At 45.1% G+C, this 20,980-nt stretch overlaps 1 protein-coding gene and 1 long non-coding RNA gene across 5 annotated transcripts in view; one reads left to right on the forward strand and one right to left on the reverse strand.

Annotated features, from left to right (window-relative positions):
* Positions 1-5,262: 5,262 nt before the first annotated feature.
* Positions 5,263-8,689, reverse strand: LOC127058602 (uncharacterized). The gene is made up of 2 exons (XR_007776403.1): positions 8,529-8,689; positions 5,263-5,743 (listed from the first exon to the last, which is right to left on the reverse strand). It is a non-coding gene; the product is annotated as an uncharacterized LOC127058602 (long non-coding RNA).
* A 157-nt stretch (positions 8,690-8,846) lies between these two features.
* Positions 8,847-20,980, forward strand: part of ROGDI (rogdi atypical leucine zipper) — a 45,691-nt gene continuing 33,557 nt past the window's right edge. For all 4 annotated transcript variants that reach the window (XR_007776402.1, XM_050968785.1, XM_050968786.1 and 1 more), the window contains exons 1-3: positions 8,847-8,918; positions 18,456-18,527; positions 19,241-19,323. Coding sequence is in view for 3 of the 4 variants with exons in the window: in XM_050968785.1 (XP_050824742.1) it covers positions 8,877-8,918; positions 18,456-18,527; positions 19,241-19,323 (197 nt within the window). In the remaining variant the exon portion in view is untranslated. The remainder of the gene's footprint in view (positions 8,919-18,455; positions 18,528-19,240; positions 19,324-20,980) is intronic.

The following is a 20,980-nucleotide window of genomic DNA, read 5'->3' on the forward strand; positions in this document are numbered from 1 at the left end:
CACTGTGTTCTTATGGCGGTTTCTAAGGCCATCTCAGGTCCATCCTCTGGCACTCTCCATTCCATACACAGATTGTAACAAGCTGTCCTATACCTCACCTAGCTCAGCAGGCACAACTGTCATGTAGACCTCTGGTCCTGCAATGAGTTGACCCCTGTGCCTTTGTGGATCCCCAGTGAAGTCACTTGGGCTCTGCAAGTGCAAGGGTCTGCTCACATGGAGCTAATTGTGGGACTGAGGCCTAGTATAGGAATTATAAAAACAAAACTGTCCTGGTACAACAATTATTTCTCTCGTGACTCCTAAATATGGAGCTTCTGCAGACCTGTGGGAGGCTGGCACTGCAACTGCTCCCAGCCATCTAGAATTTCCTTCATCCAGAATATGCTTTTATTAAGTCACATTTATTATTTGTATGGCATAAATGGTGAGGGGCTCTCCAGGCAAGCTGTGAAGATAAGATCTTTTAACTGAAGAGCTTACAATCTAGAGAGGAAGCCGCAGAGCGCTGTGACCCTTTGAATTCTGACATTGTCACCGTTCCTTATTGCGAAGTTAGTAGCTGAAAGCCTTTGCTATTGCATGGGTGTAATTTGTAAATTCATGTGCTTAAAAAAGAGAACTTTAAAAATTGGATGGTAACAAGACTGAATCTCAGTGATGTCTGAACATGGTGGTATTCTAAACAGGGCTTTCAACCATGCTGCTAGCTGTTTTCATCGCTTCACATTGACTCAGTGGACATTCTAGGCTTAAGCATGTTTGGGTTATTGTGGGTGTGCTGATTGGGTGGTTGTGCTGACTTGTGAGTTTTGTGCTAGGGAGAGTTGTGTGGATTGTGCAGGTCATGAATGGGGGGGGTGCTGGGGTGAAAAAGTGATAATTGTTTTTTTGGGGGGGTTGATATTGTGCTGGGAGATTTGTGTTGATTCAGGTAGGTGCCAAATGAGGGGTGTTCTCTGTGGTGAGAGGCTGTGTGTGTTTCGGGTTATTGTATATGCTGGTTGTGGTGATTTGTGCCTGGAGGCTGTGCGGGAGACTTGTATTGATTTGTGTGGCTGGCAGTTGGGTGAGGTAATGCACCTTCTGTGCAGTCTGCCCCATACAACCAATGAACTTGTTGCAGGCAATTTAGCCCTAGAGCAGTGGTTCTCAAACTTATTTGATCAGGCCCCCTTTCTTTGTGTCTGTAGTTGTTTATTCCCCTCCCACCCCCATGACATATATAAACAACACTCAGCTCGAGGCAGAGTGAGGAGCAGCAGCTGGCTGGGCACCCAGCTCTGAAGGCAGTGCCACACCAGCAGCAGCACAGAAGGAAGGGTGGCAATGTGAAAAGTGATATTTGTCACCACTGTTCACAGTAGACCTAGTGTCCCATTCCCAGCCTTACTTCTGCACTGCTGCTGCCTCCCTGGGGCTGACAACTGGAGCCCCACCACCTCCAGGTGAGGGATTGCGGGGGAGGAGGAGGAGAGCCTGAGCCTGGGCTGCCTCCCAGTGAAAGCATGAGGTGTAGGGGGGAGAAGAGCCTGAGGCCACATGGCAGGGCTCCAGCTGTCCTCTTTATCCCTGTCTCCTGGGTGTGCACAGCCCTTCTGCACAAGCCCCAGCCACCTGGGGCTGACAGACGGAGCTCTTCCAAAAAAAAATTTATTTTTTTTTTTTTTGGAAAAAGCACACAGCTCACACCTCCACTGACACGTTCCCATGCCTCCCATGGGAGGCCTGCCCCATAGTTTGAGAACCGCTGCTCTAGAGTAAGGGTGGTGATTGGTTGAGTTACCTCTGATGATATAATGGTCTGGGTTTCTTGGCATGGCATAGCTACATGTCTTACTACAGTTGTACACTGCAGAGGTGTAATCTGTAGAGTCAAAATGGCTGAGAACGTAACAATTATACGGTAACAGCCATGAATCCCACTCAGCCTAGTGAGGTTCTGAACAAAAAGAGCCCTCTACCCTGCCTGTAGCTGCTAACGTTGCTTCAAGCTGACTGTGCCAACATTAAGCTTCAGAGTTACATCCAGTGACATTTTTTTTTTCAGTCTTGAATTGGTAATGGCACATGCTGAGCCTTTCACCTCAAATGCAGGCTCATGACTACAATGGGTGGCTCATCAGCCATCAGCAGGGAGGTCTATTTGAAATGAATTGCAGTTTCCAATGGATGAGATACAACATCTTAAAACTACCATCAGAGGTGACACAACTGGGACTCTTGATAGCAGTCTTGGCAGTGAAGCCAAAGACTGAATGGCTCATGGAGTTGGAACTACTATTTTTTTTTTTTGCCCAGAGATGGTGCCCCCAGCTCAGGGTTGAGATTGGCAGTGCGGAGAATCTTGTATTGCTGATGTCCATGCTGTACCTGTTCTTTGGCTAAATAAGGCTGTAGTCCAGGGTCCCAAGTTGCTTGGATGGTAGGGAAGAGTAAGAGCTGTCCAACCTTCAAAGCAACCCTATTGCATAAGTTCCCTGCTCTCAAACTGCTGTGTGTTTACCATTCTGGTGAAATGGCCCCTGCTGAAAAGCAGCCACTGGTTTGTGTGCTGAAGTCCCTGGGGCCAGTATTAAAGCAGCAGAGAAGCAGCTCACAGAAACACAATCAACACTCTTCTGAACTTACAAGATCTCTGGAGGGCTGACAATATCCAATCCATTTAGGAGGCTTTATCACCATTATAATACTGTCGGAGGAGCAGGGGGAGTGGAAGGAGCAGAATTTCACATCCAGTCTCTGATCATCTGCATGAACAGTGGGTGTGTCCCATGTTAGAACACTTTTGTTGCCATGTAAATCAGAGTCTCAGGCCTGGTCTACACTAGAAAATTAGGTCTGCTTAACTAGGTAGTGGGTTGTGAAAAATGCACACCCCTGAGCAGAGTAGTTAAGCCTACCTAAGTCCCCACGTAGACAGTGCTAGGTCAATGGAAGAATTATTCTGTCAACCTAGCTATGGCCTCTCAGGGAGCTGGATTACCTCTGTTGATGGGAGAACCCCTTCTGTTGGCGTAGGTAATGTCTATACTGAAGCACTACAGTGGCGCTGCTGTAGCATTTCAAGTGTAGAAAGCCCTCAGTAAGTGAGAGTTCATTTAAATTTTCAAGCTTGATTCATGAGATCAAACTGACTTAACTTCCTTAGGAGCTTCTAGTACTGTCCATGTTTGAGGATTCTTATTAGTTCTATGGTATATCCTACAGCAACAACTCAGTAAGATTTCTGTAGGGTTTTATAGTACCGTCCTTATCTGTACTATAAAACAGGAGAAACTTACACTTCTGAGATGCTACCTTTTAGCTAGTAGTGATAGCAGCAAGTCAAACAAAATGGTTGAGTGATGGCACTTCTCAGAAAGTTCAGCCTTGCTTGGTCGTAAGATCAATAAACAGGCAGACTTAGCAAGCCATGTCCTATGTTGCCCAAGCAACAGTGCTGCCAATACTAATAAAAAACAATCCAGTGCCAACAGTTGCTTTTAAACAAATGTTCTTCTGCAATGTTTGAAACCTAAACAGTGCAACAGTCAGAGTCAGAATGTGCAAGTAGCTGCAAATCAAGTGAAATGGATTTCACTTCTGTTACCGTGGAAGCTGGGGAAAATGGTAAATGGCAGCAAGCAACAAGACAGTCCAGGTCTCTTAAAATTCCTTCACTTTTAATCATCTTTAAGAAACTGCTTTTCAGTTTAGTTTTAGAAACTTTCCCAAGGGAAGATAATGCACCTTGGTATCCATGCACATTAGGAACTTATCCCCAACCCTCCCCCTGCCCTTCCCTTACTCATACCACAGTTCAAATACTAACCTGAATTAATCTGTAAAACTGCTCTCTGCCTGGTAGGGATGCCAAGAAAGTGCAGACCCGGTATGATGGAGCTCTCAAGTAACACTAATTCTGACTGTTAATGCTCTAGTGATGAAGTTAGAAAGGATATTAGTTCTCTGCAGGGATGGGTGTGTATCTTAGACAGGTCAGTGAAGGCTGATGGGTTCAATCTTATTTATTGGTTTTGTAAATTCAGAAAGAAAACAGCTTCCAGAATCAAAGCTCTTAACTGGAGAGCTCAGGATATAGAAGATGGTACAGGAACGTTCATCCTAACAAATTTTGCTCATGCCTGGAAGATGTTCTACCTGTAATTAGTTTGTTACACTTCTGCATTCACACACAGCTGTTTTTAAATGTAATGGTGTCTATATAAGGTGAGAACTAAGGACCTGGGATTGGAGGGAAGAGGCTGCCCCAGGAAAAACTATTAAGCCCTCCTTCCCCCACCACTTCCCCACAGAATAAGACAAGGGATATTAAGCCCAGAAGAAGGTGGAGCTGTGGGAGGGGTACTAATGCACTCTTCCAGCACATATTGTGCAGCCCGATCTATTATTATTCTCCTTTTTTAAATGCCCAAATATCTAGCATGTTAATATAATGAGACAAGGTGGGTGGGTAGTATCTTTTACTGAACCAACTTCCATTTATGAGAGACAAGCTTTTGAAATACACAGAGCTCTTCCTCAGGTCTGGGAAAGGTACTTAGGCTTTCTCTACACTAGCACTTTTGTTGGCAAAACTTCTGTCAAGGGTGTGAAAAAAATATACCCCTAACTGACAAACATTACACCGACAGAAGCACTGGTGTGGACAGCCCTATGTCGCCAGGAGATGCTCTCCTGCAGACATAGCTACCACCGCTCGTTGGAGGTGGTTTAATTATGTTGACAGAAGAGCTCTTTTCCATCAGTGTCAAGTGGCTACAAGAGCAATCTTACAGCAGTACAGCTGCATCGATACAGCTGTGCCTTGTAAGCTCGCTAGTATAGACATGGCTTTAGTGTCTAGCAAAGTTATGTATTTAAGCTCTCAGGCTCGTTGTGACAGGTTAGATCACAGAAACCCTCTTGGGAGCTGCCACCCGATGTGCTAAGACTACTTCTACCCCTGCTTTCCCTGCCAGCTCAGGACTCCAGCACCCTGTCTTGCTGAGCCAGACACTCTCGTCTGCTCCAACAAAGACCCAGGGTCTGAATTACTTGCCCCAAAGCTGCAGGTTTACCTGAAAGCAGCTCACAGAAGTGTTCCTGTCTTTAACACTCAGATGCCCAACTCCCAATGGCATCTAAACCCAAATAAATCCGTTTTACCCTGGATAAAGCTTATGCAGGATAAACTCATAAATTGTTCACTCTCTATGACGCTGACAGAGAGAGATGCACAGTTGTTTTCTTCCCCTAGGTACTAATACATACTCTGAGTTAATAAGTAAAAAATGATTTTATTAAATACAGAAAGTAGGATTTAAGTGGTTCCAAGTAGTAACAGACAGAACAAAGTAAGTCACCAAGCAAAATAAAATAAAATGTGCAAATCTATGTCTAATCAAACTGAATACAGATGTTTCAGTAGGTTTTTTTCCTCAGATTGGCCACCTTCCAGACCTGGGCAGAATTCTTTCCCCTGGTACAGCTCTTGTTCCAGCTCAGGTGGTATCTAGGGGATTCTTCATAATGGCTCCTCCTCTCCCTTTGTTCTGTTCCACCCACTTATATCTCTTTTGCATAAGGTGGGAATCCTTTGTCCCTCTCTGGGTTGCCACCCCCTCCTTCTCAATGGAAAGACACCAGGTTAAAGATGGATTCCTGTTCAGGTGACATGATCACATGTCACTGCAAGACTTCATTGCCCACTTGCCAGCACACACATATACAGGAAGACTTACAGGTGTAAAGCAGTCATCTGCAGACAATTGTCCTGGTTAATGGGAGTCATCAAGATTCCAAACCACCAATAAGGGCCCACACTTTGCATAATTACAACAGGCCCTCAGAGTTATATTTCATATTTCTAGTTTCAGATACAAGATTGATACATTTATACAAATAGGATGATCACACTCAGTAGATTATAAGCTTTGTAATGACACCTTACAAAAGAAGCATGAAGCGTATTTCAGTTACATTATATTCACTTATTAGCATATTTTCTTACAGTGGCACAGCTGCATTGGTACAGGTTTGCCACTGTACGCCTGCTAGTACAGATATGGCTTTAGTGTCTAGCAAAGTTATGTATTGAAACTCTCAGGCTCGTCTTTTGAAAGTGTTGTGCAGATTTCCTTTGAGGATGAGGAGTGATAGGTCACATAGAGAACGATCTCTTTGTGAAAAGTGTTCACCCACAGGTGACAGGGTTTTTTGGTCTTTTATCATTTTCCTGTATGAACTCATGTATGAGCCTAGTGATTATCTGGTTTCATTCACATTACATCTCTACCTCAATATAACGTGACCCGATATAACATGAATTTGGCTATAACATGGTAAAGCAGCGCTCAGGGGCGGCGGGGCTGCACGCTCCAGTGGATCAAAGCAAGTACAATATAACGCAGTTTCACCTATAACGCGGTAAGATTTTTTGGCTCCCGAGCACAGTGTTATATCGGGGTAGAGGTGTAATTGTTGTTGAGGCATTAAGTGCACTGGATGAGGTATGTCACATGTTGTGACAGACATGTGTAGGATACACAGATCTTGAAATGTGTGTTATGGGGAGGTATTGATCAGCGTAGCAATGGACTTATGTCTGCAGGTTTTGCATTTTATTTTGGCAGGGTCTGGTGCCGCTTACAGTTGGTGTATCCTGGTCTTGTTATAGCGTCAAACCAGTCAGCATTTCACTGACTAAAGAAAACATCTCAGCACCTCTTGGAATCTCTTTCCTTGCAGATAGATCCTCAACTCCTTAGTGAAAGTTCAAGACAAAACAGGGTAATGAAAGCAAACGTCTTTGCTAGCATCTAATAGAGAGGAATTAATCCACAAAACTGAGCAAGCAGTTGCAATGGCCCAGAACATTTTCCATTTTTGAGGTTATGTCTGAGTCCCTTCTGAAACCCTCCAGCAGTAACAACCTGGCTCATTTCATATCTTCAAACCTGAGCTTTTTTTTCTCTCTCTCCTCCAATGCTGTGCTAACAGCTAGAGGTGGCATCCAAAATCAGAGCTAGGCCAACTTTTTTTTTTTTTTTTTTTTTTTTTGTTAACAGCATGCAGCAGAGAACTGACTGCTTCTGTAAACTCACCCCAAAACTTTTCAGTTGTTTTGGAAGCTGACACCAGGTGCGTTATGCAACAGCTGACAGAGTATTCTAAACAAACTCGGCCAAAAAATCTGTTCTGAACATGTTGTCTGAATGTTATGCTTGTTTTCACTGAATAATTCATTTAAATTATGTTTTGTGGTATTAGATTAGCTCCATAACAATAGTAATTGAATAATTTATTCGATAGATATTCTTTCCTGTAGGTGGCCAGCTCTGAGTATTGGCAAGTAAATACTTACTCTAGGCATTCCACTTTGAAGTTAATATGCATCTAGGCCTGCTGGAAGTAATCTCTTCTGAACAAAGCTCTTCACCCCTTTCCCAGTCCCAAAGCAGGGGAGATCAGCTCTGCAGGATCAGATTATCCCCTATTGCAGCTGGAACAAAAGCCAGTGCAAGAAAACAAAAACATCCTGGAAGCTGGCTAAGAGCTGTGCTATTTGAGAGCATTAGATTTGCCTTGCCCCTCTTAAGAAAATGTACAGTAGCTAACAGCATGGCTTGGGAGATCAATACAAGCAGCCCTTTTCATTTCTACATCATGGGTTTGAATCTGGCCAGTCAGTTATAACCAGAAGCTGTTCCAGGATTGCTCCGGTAGTAGCCCTTGTTTACTTCTCTGATTTTAAAGAACAAAACAAATGCTCTAAAGCAAGTGGTTCTCAACCGGGGTATGCATACCCCTTCCAGGAGGCATATCAACTCATCTAGATATTTGCCTAGTTTTACAACAGGCTACATGAAAAGCACTAGTGAAGTCAGTACAAACTAAAATTTGATATATATAACTGATTTATACTACTCTATATACTATACACTGAAATGTAAGTACAATGGTTATATTCCAATTGATAACAGGTTTCAGAGTAGTAGCCGTGTTCGTCTGTATCAGCAAAATGAATGAAGAGTAACTTGTGGCACCTTAGAGACTAACACATTTATTTGAGCATAAGCTTTCGTGCGCTAAAACCCACTCCATCAGATGCATGCAGTGGAACTTATAGTAGGAAGATATATATACACAGAGGACATGAAAAAATGGGTGTTGCCATACTAACTATGATGAGAGTAATCCGTTAAGGTGGGCTATTATCAGAAGGAGAAAAAAACCTTTTGTAGTGATAATCAGGATGGCCTATTTCCAACAGTTGATGTATTTTATAATATGGTAAAAATGAGAAAGTAAGCAATTTTTTCAGGGATAGTGTGTTGTGATGCTTTCATATTTTTATGTCTGATTTTGTAAGCAAGTAGTTTTTAAATGAGGTGAAACTTGGGGGCTAGGGTATGGAAGATAAATCAGACTCCTGAAATGGGTACACTCATCTGGAAAGGTTGCTCTAAAGCAGTGATTCTCTAACTGCGGGTCATGATCCCGTTTTAATAGGGCTTAGACTTGCACTAATACAGGTAAATTACCTGCTGCCTGTTGGTTCATCTATGTGACGGGCTCTCAGTCCTGCATGGCCTGCGGCACATCCCTGCTGCATCTCCTGGACCCCGACCACCTCACCACCATTCAGTCTCAAGCCCCGCCCCTCTCAGGCTTGCGCATCTGCACATACATTGTGATGTCACGCCAGGCCCGTGCGTCTTTGCCCCCAGCTCTGGGGGGACGGAGTTATTTCCAGCCACTCACCAGCAAGCACTAACCAATTCCAAGGCTGGTGGTGCCGCAGCCTAGCCAATCAGGAGTGAGTGGGGCGGGCACGAAGCGGAGCAGGCAGCCTGGGCTGTGCTGAGGGGGGCGGGGTGGAGCGTTGAAGGATGGCGGCCGCGATGGCGAGCGCTGCGGAGCGGGCAGTGTTGGTGAGTCGGAACCCTCCTTCCTCTGCCGCCAGGCAGCCCCGAGCGAGGGGTCACCCTGCCAAGGGCCTGGGCCCGCCCCTCTGTGTCTCGGGCCTGCCCCCCCTGGGGTTGGGTCCAGGCCCTGGGGTAGCTGCCGCCCCCACCCCCCCGCTCTGGGACCCTTCCCCCAGGTGTCCCGGAGAGTGGCGCTGCCCGACGGGGGGGGTTGCCTGGCAACGGGGGGACGGCGAAGGGCAGCTGGGGATGGAGGCGCTGCCCGGGGCCTGCCTGTCCTGGGACCGTTCTTCCCTGTCGGGCGGTGCCCCCAGCACTGCACCCCGCCCCTCGCCGCCGTCGCAGACACCATTAGCCCGGACAGTTTGGAGCTGGAGCATCTCGCCTGGATAGCGGCTGCCCCTGCACTGGCCAGGTTAATCGTGGAACTGGGAGGGACCTCGAGAGGTCATCTGGTCCAGTCCCCTGCACTCAAGGCAGGACCAAGGTTCGGCCACCTTTCAGAACTGGAGTGCTGACGCTTCATTTATGCACTCTCATGTAAGGTTTCGCGTGCCAGCAATACATTTTAACGTTTTTAGAAGGTCTCTTTCTATGTCTATAATCTAGAACTAAACTATTGTTGTATTTAAAGTAAATAAGGTTTTAAAAATGTTTAAGAAACTTCATTTAAAATGAAGTTAAAATGCAGAGCCCCCCAGACCGGTGGCCAGGACCCGGGCAGTCTGAGTGCCACTGAAAATCAGCTCATGCGCCGCCTTTGGCACGTGTGCCATAGATTGCCTACCCCTGATCTAGACCATCCCTGGCAGGTGTTTGTCCAACCCACTTTTAAAAAATCCCCAATGATGGAGATTCTGCAACCTCCGTAGGCAATTTATTCCAGTGTTTAACCACTCTGACAGGAATCAGAGGGGTAGCCATGTTAGTCTGGATCTGTAAAAAGCTTTCGTGGGTGAATCTGATGAAGTGGGTATTCACCCACAAAAGCTTATGCTCAGATACGTCTGTTAGTCTATAAGGTGCCACAGGACTCTTTGTCGCTTTTTACAGAAGTTTTTCCTAATGTCCAACCTAAACCTACCTTGCTGCAATTTAAGCCCATTGCTTTTTGTCCTATCCTCAGAGGTTAAGAAGAACAATTTCTCTCCCTCCTCCTTGATAACAACCTTTTATGTACTTGAAAACTGTTGTCATGTCCCCTCTCAGTCATCTCTTCTCTTCATGTTTTCTAGACCTTTAATCAATCATTTTTGTTGCTGTTCTCTGGACTTTCTCCAATATGTCCACATCTTTCCTGAAATGTGACACCCAGAACTGGACACAATATTCGAGTTGAGGCTTAATCAGCACAGAGTAGAGCGGAAGGATTACTTCTCATGTCTTGCTTACAGTACTCCTGCTAATACATCCCAGAATGATGATTGCTTTTTTTCTGCAACAGCGTTACACTGTTGACTCATATTTAGCATGTGATCCACTATGACCCCCAGATCCCTTTCCGCAGTACACCTTTCTAGGCAGTCATTTCCTATTTTGTATGTGTGCAACTGATTGTTGCTTCCTAATTGCAGTACTTTGCGTTTGTCCTTACTGAATTTCATCCTATTTACTTCAGACAATTTCTCCAGTTTGTCTAGATCATTTTGAATTTTAATCCTATCCTCTAAAGCACTTGCAACCCCTCCCTGCTTGGTATCATCCACAAACTTTATAAGTGTACTCTCTATGCCATTCTCTATATCATGGATGAAGATATTGAATAGAACCGGACCCAGAACCGATCCCTGTGGGACCCCACTTGTTATGCCCTTCCAGCATGATGGTGAACCACTGATGATTACTCTCTGGGAACGATTTTCCAACCAGATAGGCACCCACCTTATAGTAGCTCCTTCTAGGTTGTATTAATGGGGTTCATGGCATGGGGTCATTGCTGACTGTGAACTAAGCAGGGGAGCGAAGTTTGTCTAGCAGCCAAGAGGCATTTCCCATCCCTGACCTCTTCTTTCAGGGCACGCTTTCCTTGGGCCTCCCTTAAATACTGCTTGCGGGAGGCTGCCCACTTGTCCAGTGTATTAGGGCTGGTCTACACTGGAGGTGGGAGGATCGATCTAAGATACGTAACTTCAGCTATGCTATTCACGTAGCTAAAGTAGAAGTATTTTAGTTTGACTTACCTGGCTGTCCTCACGGCAGCGAGTTGACTGCCGCGGCTCCCCCGTCGACACTACTTACTCCTCCTGCTGAGGTGGAGTACGGGCATCGATTTGCGGATTGATTTATCACGTCTAGATGAGACACAATAACTCAATCCCAAATAGATGGATTACTACCTGCCAATCCGGCAAGTAGTATAGACCTACCCTTAGTCTCTTGTTCTTAGTATTGAAAGCCTTCATTGATATAAACAACAGAGTCCTGTGGCACCTTATAGACTAACAGAAGTATTGGACCATAAGCTTTCGCGGGTGAATTCACGAAAGCTTATGCTCCAATACTTCGGTTAGTCTATAAGGTGCCACAGGACTCTTTGTCACTTTTTACAGATCCAGACTAACGTGGCTACCCCTCTGATACGTCATTGATATAGAGTCAGTGCCCCTTAGGAACTGTCTGGTGCTGCCCTGTGTTCTGTGAAGAGGATTAAGATCAGCAAATTGGAGCTACTGGTCCTTCTCCAAGATAGGATCTTGAGGATGGGAAGCAGTGCCTTATCATGCTTTCAGCCCTGGAATGTCCTTACTCACTAGTACATCCTCTGTAAATCAAGGTTCATGACTCTGTAGCATTTTACTCATGTTGTTTTTGGATCAGGATTGTAACTCGCTGGCTCGAGGAAATTTTACAGATGCTGTCTCTGATAAATTTTAGCTATTTCTAAGGTACCCAAGAGGCCTTTGGCCTTGGATGGCTAAAATTAAACATCAGTACTAAAGGACATTTATATGACTAAGATGTGCATGGATTTGTCCATCAAGAACTTAATTAACAAATGTGTCTGAAATTGTGTTCTAATTGAGAACCTATTGTAATCAATAGGTGGGTGGAATAGCAGTTAAACAACCTTAGCCTAAAAGCATGTCTACACTATAGACTTAAGTTGACCTACAGATACCGCAGTAATTACTGCTGATGCCCGCACTGCCCTCCTTCTGTCAGTGGTGCGTGTCCTTAACGGGAGCACTGTCGCCCATGAAGAGCTGCAGAGGGGGAGGGAGCTGAAAGCCAGGGTGCTCAGCTCCACACAGCTCCTTTCCAAGAGCTCTGTAGCCACCGGACTTCTTGCCTCCCTGTTCTGCACTGGGAGTCCTGGCGGGGCTGGGGACAGAGGGGATCAAGCACCCACTGGCGCCATTAGAAGTCAGTGCCTATGCACATGCGAGCCATGGGTTGAGAACCGCTGCTATAGTGTGTACCCTGACATAATTAGGTCAACTTTAGCTGCCTTAAATATACCTAACTGTGTAGTGTAGATCAAGACTATGTAACAAAATAACCAACCAACCAAGACCTGCAGGAATATAAACATACCCCACCCTCTCTGAGAATCCCAGCCATTCCAAGCCCCTCAGCTTTTCTTCTCTGATCAGACTTGTTTGATTTATACTCCCTTCTGTCAATCCCCAATCATAATTCTTCATATTAATTTTGATTAGGGCAGTGAATCAGGTTCTGCAGAAGTCAGAGGAAATACCCAAATAGTAACACTTGGATTGTATCAAACAAAGCCAGAGAACTTGGGATGTGTCTTTTTGTGTTTTATTTCTTATGGTCTCATGTGATGTGTATGAATTTATAATATCTGAGATCTGATGTCCAGGAATTCAAGGAAGGCAAGAATTTATGTGGGTGCCATAAGTAGCTCCCCAGAGGTATTTGGAAAGCTCAAGAAAAAAACAACACAAATACTAGAGCCTGTGCACATCCTAGTCTTTTTCTCCCACCTCCTTCTGTCTGTGCATTCTCCTTTATAAAGGGATGTACCATCATGGAAACAGAAACTGGTTAATTATTAAAACTCTGTGCTTTCTGAGTTAAAATGGGCTTGGACAGAGGGATGTGTTTATGATGTGGTTTTATCTGCTTTAGAAAAAGGTCCAGGGTACCCTAGGAAACTGAGCAAAACAAACTGCTGCTGTGTAAGTCACCTTGGATGTGTTAGTCTGTGACATTGCAGGTGTCATATGCCACTTGGTGTAAATTCATGCTTGGATGAGTAAATTGCCCCAAATTCTACATATTGAGATTTGAGACTTCTAAATCAAAGATGCCTATTCTGAGCTGTAGGTTTTTAACAAGTTCATAGAAGTATTCCAAACATAGTTAGGCTGGAACTGTGCTTTAATTGACAAAATAACCAACTAACCAACACTTGTGTGAATATAAATATGCCTCACCCTCTCCAAGAATCCCAACCATTCCAAGTCTCTCAGCTGTTCTTAAACATCTGCGAAAACATAGCATGCCCTGAAGATCGATACACTGTTTGATCTGGACTGATCAAAAAAGGATGAGAACCAAGCCAGTCTGTGTGTACCCTGAAAATGGAAGATGTTTTTAAGCTTAAAAGTGGTTTAAACAGTTGATATGGTGTTCGTCTTCTTCGAATGACTGCACATGTGCATTCTACTCTTGATGTGCATGCACCCTGCGCGCAGTCACCAGAAATTTTTCCCTCAGTGGTACCCATCATGGTGGATCAAGCACCCTTTGCTGCCACACACTGTTTGCGCCAGTATAAAGCGCCCAGCCAATCCTGCGCCCTCTCAATTCTTAGCGCCTGTGACGGTCACTGGAACTGTTCTCCTTGCATTTGCAAGTTCTCCCAGTGGACTTTCTTTTTTTATTGTACATAGTTAGTTTTAGTAAATTAGTTATCGTGTTTATTGGAGTTTTCATCTGATCCCCAGTACTGAGGGAGGCCTCGGTCACCCAGCTTCAAGCCCTGCATCTCCTGCAACTAGGCTATGCCCTTGAGCAACTGGCGTTCAAGCTACTTGAAGTGCCTGAGGGATGCTTATACTGGAGACCATTGCTAGATCTGCAAGGACTCGGACGGAGAAGGATCATGAGGCCAGGTGGAAGATCCTGCTCACAGAGGTGGCACCGAGACCTTCATCTGAGCCAGGCCAAATGCCTCAGCATCAGTAAGGACTGCTCCTCCTACCTTACCAGAGTCCCAGCACCAATCACCATCTCCAAAGCCCAGAAAAAGACATAAGAAACAGCGTGTCAAAAGGGGGCATGCCCAGCATTGATTCCCATGCCTGGCAGCCTTTAGTCTAGAGTGTGATCTAAACCAAAGCACTCCTCTACCTCAGATCCATAGAAGCTGGCACCATTGATTCTGGCACCTGCGTAGGCACTGTCAAGTCTGGTACCAGAAGAGCTTCTATATTGGTGGCACTGTGCAGTACCGACACTATTTTGGTACCTACCACACCGGAAGAATTTGTAGCTGCCAGAGACCTTCTCTCGCTGCCGGTACCAGTATTGTTGGCAGTACAAGAATTGGTGTTATTGGTACTGGTGAACAGGAATGAACCAGCTGGGTCATTTCAATGCGAAGGGCACAGCACCATCAGAAGGGAAACCTGCAATGCTTGCTTCAGTGTGGACCTCTCCACTCCGTCACTGATCTCTAACACGGTTGGGAACAGCACCTCTGCGGTCACTAGAGAGAGACTCATCCTCTTCAGAATCGGAGATCGGGTCTTACTCTTTCCATCCTTGAAACTATTCTTGCTACTCCTCTAGGCATTTCCACCCTTCCATGGGTCTGGGCACAGGAGCACCATTGAGTGGCTGGCCAGGAGGTCACTAGGGACCTACACCAGTCCAGTGGCCCTTTTGGAACCTGTGGGGTTTTCCCCCAGTTTCCAGGGCATATTCTAGGTGCTCCTATTCAGTGGCCTCTGAAAGATGAGCAGCACCGTCCTACTGGGTACCAAGCCCAGTGTCAAACTCAAAGAGCCAGTTCAGTGGGATCCTGCTGATGCAGAAAGGGAAAAAGAGCACCCACAGCCAGTGCTGGCTTCCTCCCCTGATGAAACAATCTCAGGAAGGGACATGTCGTCTCCCTCAGATGATTATAAGGCTCACCAAGAGTTGTTAAAGATGGTGGCCCTGAATCTGAGTGTACAAATGGAGGTAGGGAAGGAGTCCTCCCACAGCCTGGTTGACATTTTAGCCACTGTGAGCCCTTCTAAAATAGTTCTGCCTCTCAATGAGGCCATTATAAACCAGTTAAGATTCTGTGGCAGACCCTGCATCCATTCCTGCCTCCTTCAAAAAGGGCTGACAGAAAATATTATGTTCCCATCCAAGGTTATGGGTTCCTTTTAAACCTATCCCCCTGGAATGCCAGTGAGAGAGAGAGAGAGGATCAATTCAGGACTCAAATTAAACATGTTCAGTAGGAGAGTTTATTCTGCTGGGGGAGGCTACAACTCAGAATTGCAAACCAACAGGAGCTGCTGGGCAGGTCTGACTTTAACATGTGGGATTCCCACAAGAGGCTAGGCAAGAGTTCTTCTTGCTAGTGGATGAGGGAAAAATCGATGGCAAGGGTCTCTTTACAGGCTGCTCTGGATGCGGCTGACTCAGGTGCCAGGTCCATGGCTTCAGCAGTTGCCATACACAAGAGTTCATGGTTACAGTCCTCTGATCTCTCGCAGGAGGTCCAACAGACTGTTCAGGATGTACCCTTTCAAGGAGCCTTGCTCTTTTTGTGACTCCTTCTGTTGTTCTGAACTCTGCTCCCAATGAGGTCATAGGCAGGTTCCATCACAGACACCTTCCTGCTACCTTGGACAGGACAGCTTTATTATACTTTTTCCCCAATCCCACTCTTATACAGAGTGCCGCTAAAGATCAAGTGGGACCAGGTCCAAGTTATTCTGATAGCCCCAGCATGGCCCTGCTGACACTGGTTCTCCTCTCTGCTAGACCTCTCAGTGGCGACTCCAGTCCCATTCCCATTGTACCTGGACCTGATCTCTCAGGACCATGGCTGTCTGCTCCACCCAAACCTGAGTTTCCTTCATTTAATGGCCTGGGAGCTCCCTGGCTAAATCCCAGAGAGCAGGCTGCTCAGAGCAAGTTTGCCAGGTCCTTCTAGATAATAGAAAGCCCTCCATCTGGACTACTTACCTCTCAAAATGGAAGCTGTTCTAAGTCTGGGCATCCCAGTCCAGAGTCTCACCCATGCATTCATCCATCCAAAACATTGTCGCACCTGAAACAGTAAGGCTTAGCAATTTCTTCTGTCAAAGTTCATTTGGCAGCAATATTAACTTTCCTCCTGAGGGTGGATAACCAGTCTGCTTCTCAAATGACATGTCAGTCAGATTCCTCAAAGGCCTCAAGTAAGGGAATCCGTTCCCCCTTGGGACCTGATCTGGTCTTGTCAAACTTATGGGACCACTGTTTGAGCCATTAGCAACGTGCTCTTTATTACACCTCTCCTGGGACGTGGTTTTCTTAATTACGATCACTTAGGCCCAAAGAGTCTCTGAACTCCATGTCCTCACATCGGAGCTACTGTATTTAGCCTTCTTTAAAGGTAAGTTGTATTTACAGCTTCACCCCAGTTTCCTCCCGAAAGTGGTTTCACAATTTCATAGCAATCAGGCAATTTACTTACCTGTCTTTTACCTGAAACATCGTGCAAATAAGAATGAATAATGTCTTCATTCACTGGAGGTTAGATGGGCTCTAGCTTTCTACATAGAAAGAACTAAACCGTTCTGGTGGTCGACCCAACTAACCTTCCATGGCTGTACCGGACAGGATGGAAGGTCTCCCAGGGTATGGCTACATTTGGAATTTCAAAGCGCTGCCCCGGCAGCGCTGCGGGAGCGCTGCCCCGGCAGCGCTTTGAAGTGTGAGTGTAGTCAGAGCGGCAGCGCTGGGAGAGAGCTCTCCCAGCGCTGCATGTAAACCACATCCCTTATGGGTGTAGCGTGCAGCGCTGGGAGCCGCGCTTCCAGCGCTGCTGCCCTGATTGCACTGACGCTTTACAGCGCTGTATCTTGCAGCACTCAGGGGAGTGTTTTTTCACACCCCAGTTGCAGCGCTGTAAAGTGTGAGTGTAGCCAAGGCCTTAGTCTCTTCACAGACAGCCTTGTCCTGGATGTCATCAAGGAGGGCGAGGTTGCCATCCTCTAGGCTTTGGGGAAAGTCCTTCATGTTGCAGTGAATCTCTTTGCCTACTCTTCCCTCAAATGGAATCTCTTACCACCCCAGAAGTGACTGTTCTTAGGAGCTGAAAGGTTTTTCTTTTAATGTGTTCAGTGGTTTTGTAAAGACTCTTTCTAAGGAGATGTACTCAGAGAGGGATTGTTTGATTCTCTGGATTGGATCCATATCATGTTTGACTTGCTGTAAGCTACCTCATTCTAGCAAACTCCCAAACCTGATTCTCCCAAAGGATCAAACCTCTCATTGTTTCCCGCTATACCATATCTCAAGCTTTTGTTGGCACTTAGTGGTTAACAGGTATTCTATGAAATGGAGTCTTATCCAGATGTGCACCCAACAGGCGCATCTGGCAGGTTAACAAGTGTTATAACCAACATCTTTGTCCTAGCCCTCATTCAAAAAGTGTTTGCCAGTAGGACATTTCCATCTCCTGTAAAAAGAGCTAGGTGGAAATCCTCAGATTTGCTAACACTTCTCCTAATACATATAAGTAGGAATGGTATAGTAGTAAGCCATTGGACTAGACTGGGATTTGAGAGACCTTATTCAGTTCCTGACCCCCAGCTGCAGACTGCTTGTGACACCTTGGGCAAAACACTTATTTACCATGTGCCTCTGAAAAATGGGGACTGCCCTTCCCTACTTCGGTGTGGTGAAAGTAATCCTCCCCCCAATGCCCATACACCTACTACCTTTGTTCTTTTGACCAAGAGTGTTTTTATACTAATACTTCAGGTTTGCAGTTTCATATTCAGGATCTGGTTTTCACAGGCTTTCTCCATATCAGACATCTGATTGAGGTCAGCTGAGAAGTTGTTCCATCAGATCTGAACTTGTTTATTACTGAATTTGTGCAAACAGTCCAGTCCCCTCAGCTGAATTTATTTCAGGTTCTTTCCTAATTAAGCTGCTGCTGTTTGGTAAACCACATGGATGAGAGCAGTATAAGAGCCAGGCTAGAACAGCCCCAGAGTTTTCAAGGAGGCAGGATCTGGGCTTTATACTTCATCTGAAACTGATACCGCCAGCAGCACAGGGCCACCTACTGTCATTATTATTCATATAATGCTCTAAATAAATAAACATTTGATCAGTGAAGTCAAAGCAAGATATTTTGAAAGGCAGCATGGAGAGGTAGAGAAAATAGCACCTTCAAACAATTCAGTCAAAAACTGACTACCTTTCCTCTTGTTACATTTCCATCTGCACATACCAGTAAACTTGTTCTCCATGGGTTACGTGCTTCTGTGTCTCAGAAAGAAATTAAGACCAAGCATCCTGTGAAAGTCCCAAGAGACTCTCATAAATTATTTCTGTTTTGTCTTTCCATGGCTGTAGGAAGAAGAGTTTAAATGGCTTTTGCAAGAGGAGGTTCATGGTGTCCTGAGACAGCTGCAGGATATTCTGAAGGTAACGAGCCAGTTCCAGCCATGCATAGGGAATTTTCAGTTGCTTTTTTCTGGTTGCTGTTTTGTTCTGTGTGAACACAATGATGGGGTGGCAGCCCTGGAGAGCAAAGATCTCTCTTTATCCCCAAAGAAAATATATTAAAAACAATTTAAAAAGCCCTACATGCATGCTAATAAGCTAACCAGAGGACTCCCCCAACCCTGACATGAGCTCTGGCAGGAGCAGCCCTTTAAAACTCCACTCAAGGGGTTTCCTTGTGGTTTCAAGTTCATCACAGCTTCAGTTCAGAATAAGACCACAGTCTTATGGGCCCCAGTCCTTCCAACCCTTCCCTAAGGATTAGGTCCCTTCTTAGACCAAGGGACTTGTCTGTTTAGTTAATAAGGAAGAAGGCCCTGAGCTAAAACAAGGCTGTTTATCCAAAAATTCTTTCTTGGTCTGGTGGTCCCTGGAGAATCCAGTTTGAACGAGCGTATTTGCACCTCTCCAGGAGTGGCTTTACATTGGCATCCCTCTCCTCCTAGAAGAGTTGCATACAATGCCACAATAACACCTACACAATTGCATTTTTAATACAATGAACCCCATAGGTTTAAACCTAATTCAATATGGTTTAACTTAAATTCAGTAAAGTTAATCCCATAAAGTTTGTCCAGGATATTGCAGTATTTTGTTGGTCAGTCACAGTGTCAGCTCCCTTTGCTGTTGTGCAGGAGGCTTCTCACAGATTCGCTTTGCCTGTTGGTGGCACAGAAGGACCAGTCAAACAGGAGAATTTTATTCTGGACACTTCAAGGTAAGTGTTTTTTCTCCATGTGCACCTTTGGTCTTGGGATCGTTCTTGCGTAGGAAAGGAGTAGGGAGGATGTGACGGACTGAGGCAATTCATTCCCACTTTACACAGATTCTCCTGTTGTTGCTATCCCCCATTTAACATCTGGACACACTAGAACACTTTCATAGTTGAGCACATCCACCTTCTAGTGACCCAGGTGCCTGGCTTGCAGAGCACAGAAGCTGATTTACTTTGGTGCACAATTACACCTTCTTTCCTACAACGTCTGTGACAGTTTGGCTTTATTTGTCTCTTCTCGCCTGCTGCTCTCCTAGCTTACTTTAATCATGTGCATGTCACATCTTCCTCCCTCCCCCATTTCATCTGCTTTGTTACATAACATGGAGATCTGAATGCAGTGGCATTTAGAAAAGCAGCCGTTCAAGGCTAAGATAAGACAGGACAGCTGTAGCTGGAAGCTACCTGCCCTGTGCTCTGTAAATCCCACCTTACCTGTTGTACTGTATTACTCCCACAGCTGAGTGGTTGGGTCGATAGCTGAATATCTGCTTCGAAATAGATGTTGAAATATTCAGCCATAATTTCATTATTTGAGCCTTTGCTGCTGCAGATTTCCAGCTCTTTAAAAAAGAGACTGTCGCTCTGAGGAAAGCCTGATGATATTTTGCTGTTTATGTTGTAAAAGGCAGTTATCCAATGCTCATTTAATCATTGTTTAATAACCTTCTAAAGAATGAACACTTGGCTTTCCCATCTGTTTTGCTTTCTTGCCATTTTATCAAACATTAATTGTATTTGCCTGGTGAAATACACATACCTGTCCTTGCTTACTCTATTTATATGCATTAGCATCTTTGGTAATGTCCATACAGAATGGGAAGTTCATTTCTTTGATCCCATAAGAATAAGGCACTCAAAAAAATCACTCCTTTGGTAGGGTTAAATAAAATTAGATGCCTCCCATCAGATGAAAGTACTTTTTAAAATGGATCATATTTTAGGCTTTGCCAATTTCCTGTTTGATTCTTTAGTGGAATCACCAGGTGGTCATATTCTGATTCATTACATCACTGCAGAATAGTTAGATCAGTTCTCACCATGTTCAAAGTGTGAAAAATGAGGAGACCCTGTCTAGCACTTACAGCTGGAGACCTGGACTCAAGGAATCTGAAGTCTGTTCTTGGCTCTGCTGCTGATTCTGTGTATGGCCTTGGGCAAGTCCCTTAACCTCTGTGTCTTAGTCTCCCCAAATGTGAAATAGGAATAACATTTACCGACCTCCCAAAGCAGTGAGAGATCTGGATGAAAGGCGCTGTATAAGTGCAGTTACTACTAAACTGCATCTGTAATAGTCACCATTTCTGAGCCTCCAGTCCAGCTCTACTTCTGTAGAGTTACACAGTAGACAGTGAAACAAGCTTCCACAAAAGTTCTCAGAGCAGCTGTGGAGCAAGGGATTCTGGTATCCACAGAGGGAAATCTGTGGGTGTTTATAGTGTGTGCAGAGATTGCCTCTGTCCATTCCTCCAGATGTTTCTCTCTTCTGTCAACTATTACTTCAATCTGCTTTGGGTTGAACTGCAACAGGTTTGTCTCTATCTGGAGACAGGTCTCTCTCAGATGCTGGGAGGTCAGTGAGATCATGGTGTCTGTGTTA

Source organism: Gopherus flavomarginatus, chromosome 9 (assembly GCF_025201925.1).
Source record: "Gopherus flavomarginatus isolate rGopFla2 chromosome 9, rGopFla2.mat.asm, whole genome shotgun sequence".
NCBI classification, from domain to species: Eukaryota; Metazoa; Chordata; order Testudines; family Testudinidae; genus Gopherus; species Gopherus flavomarginatus.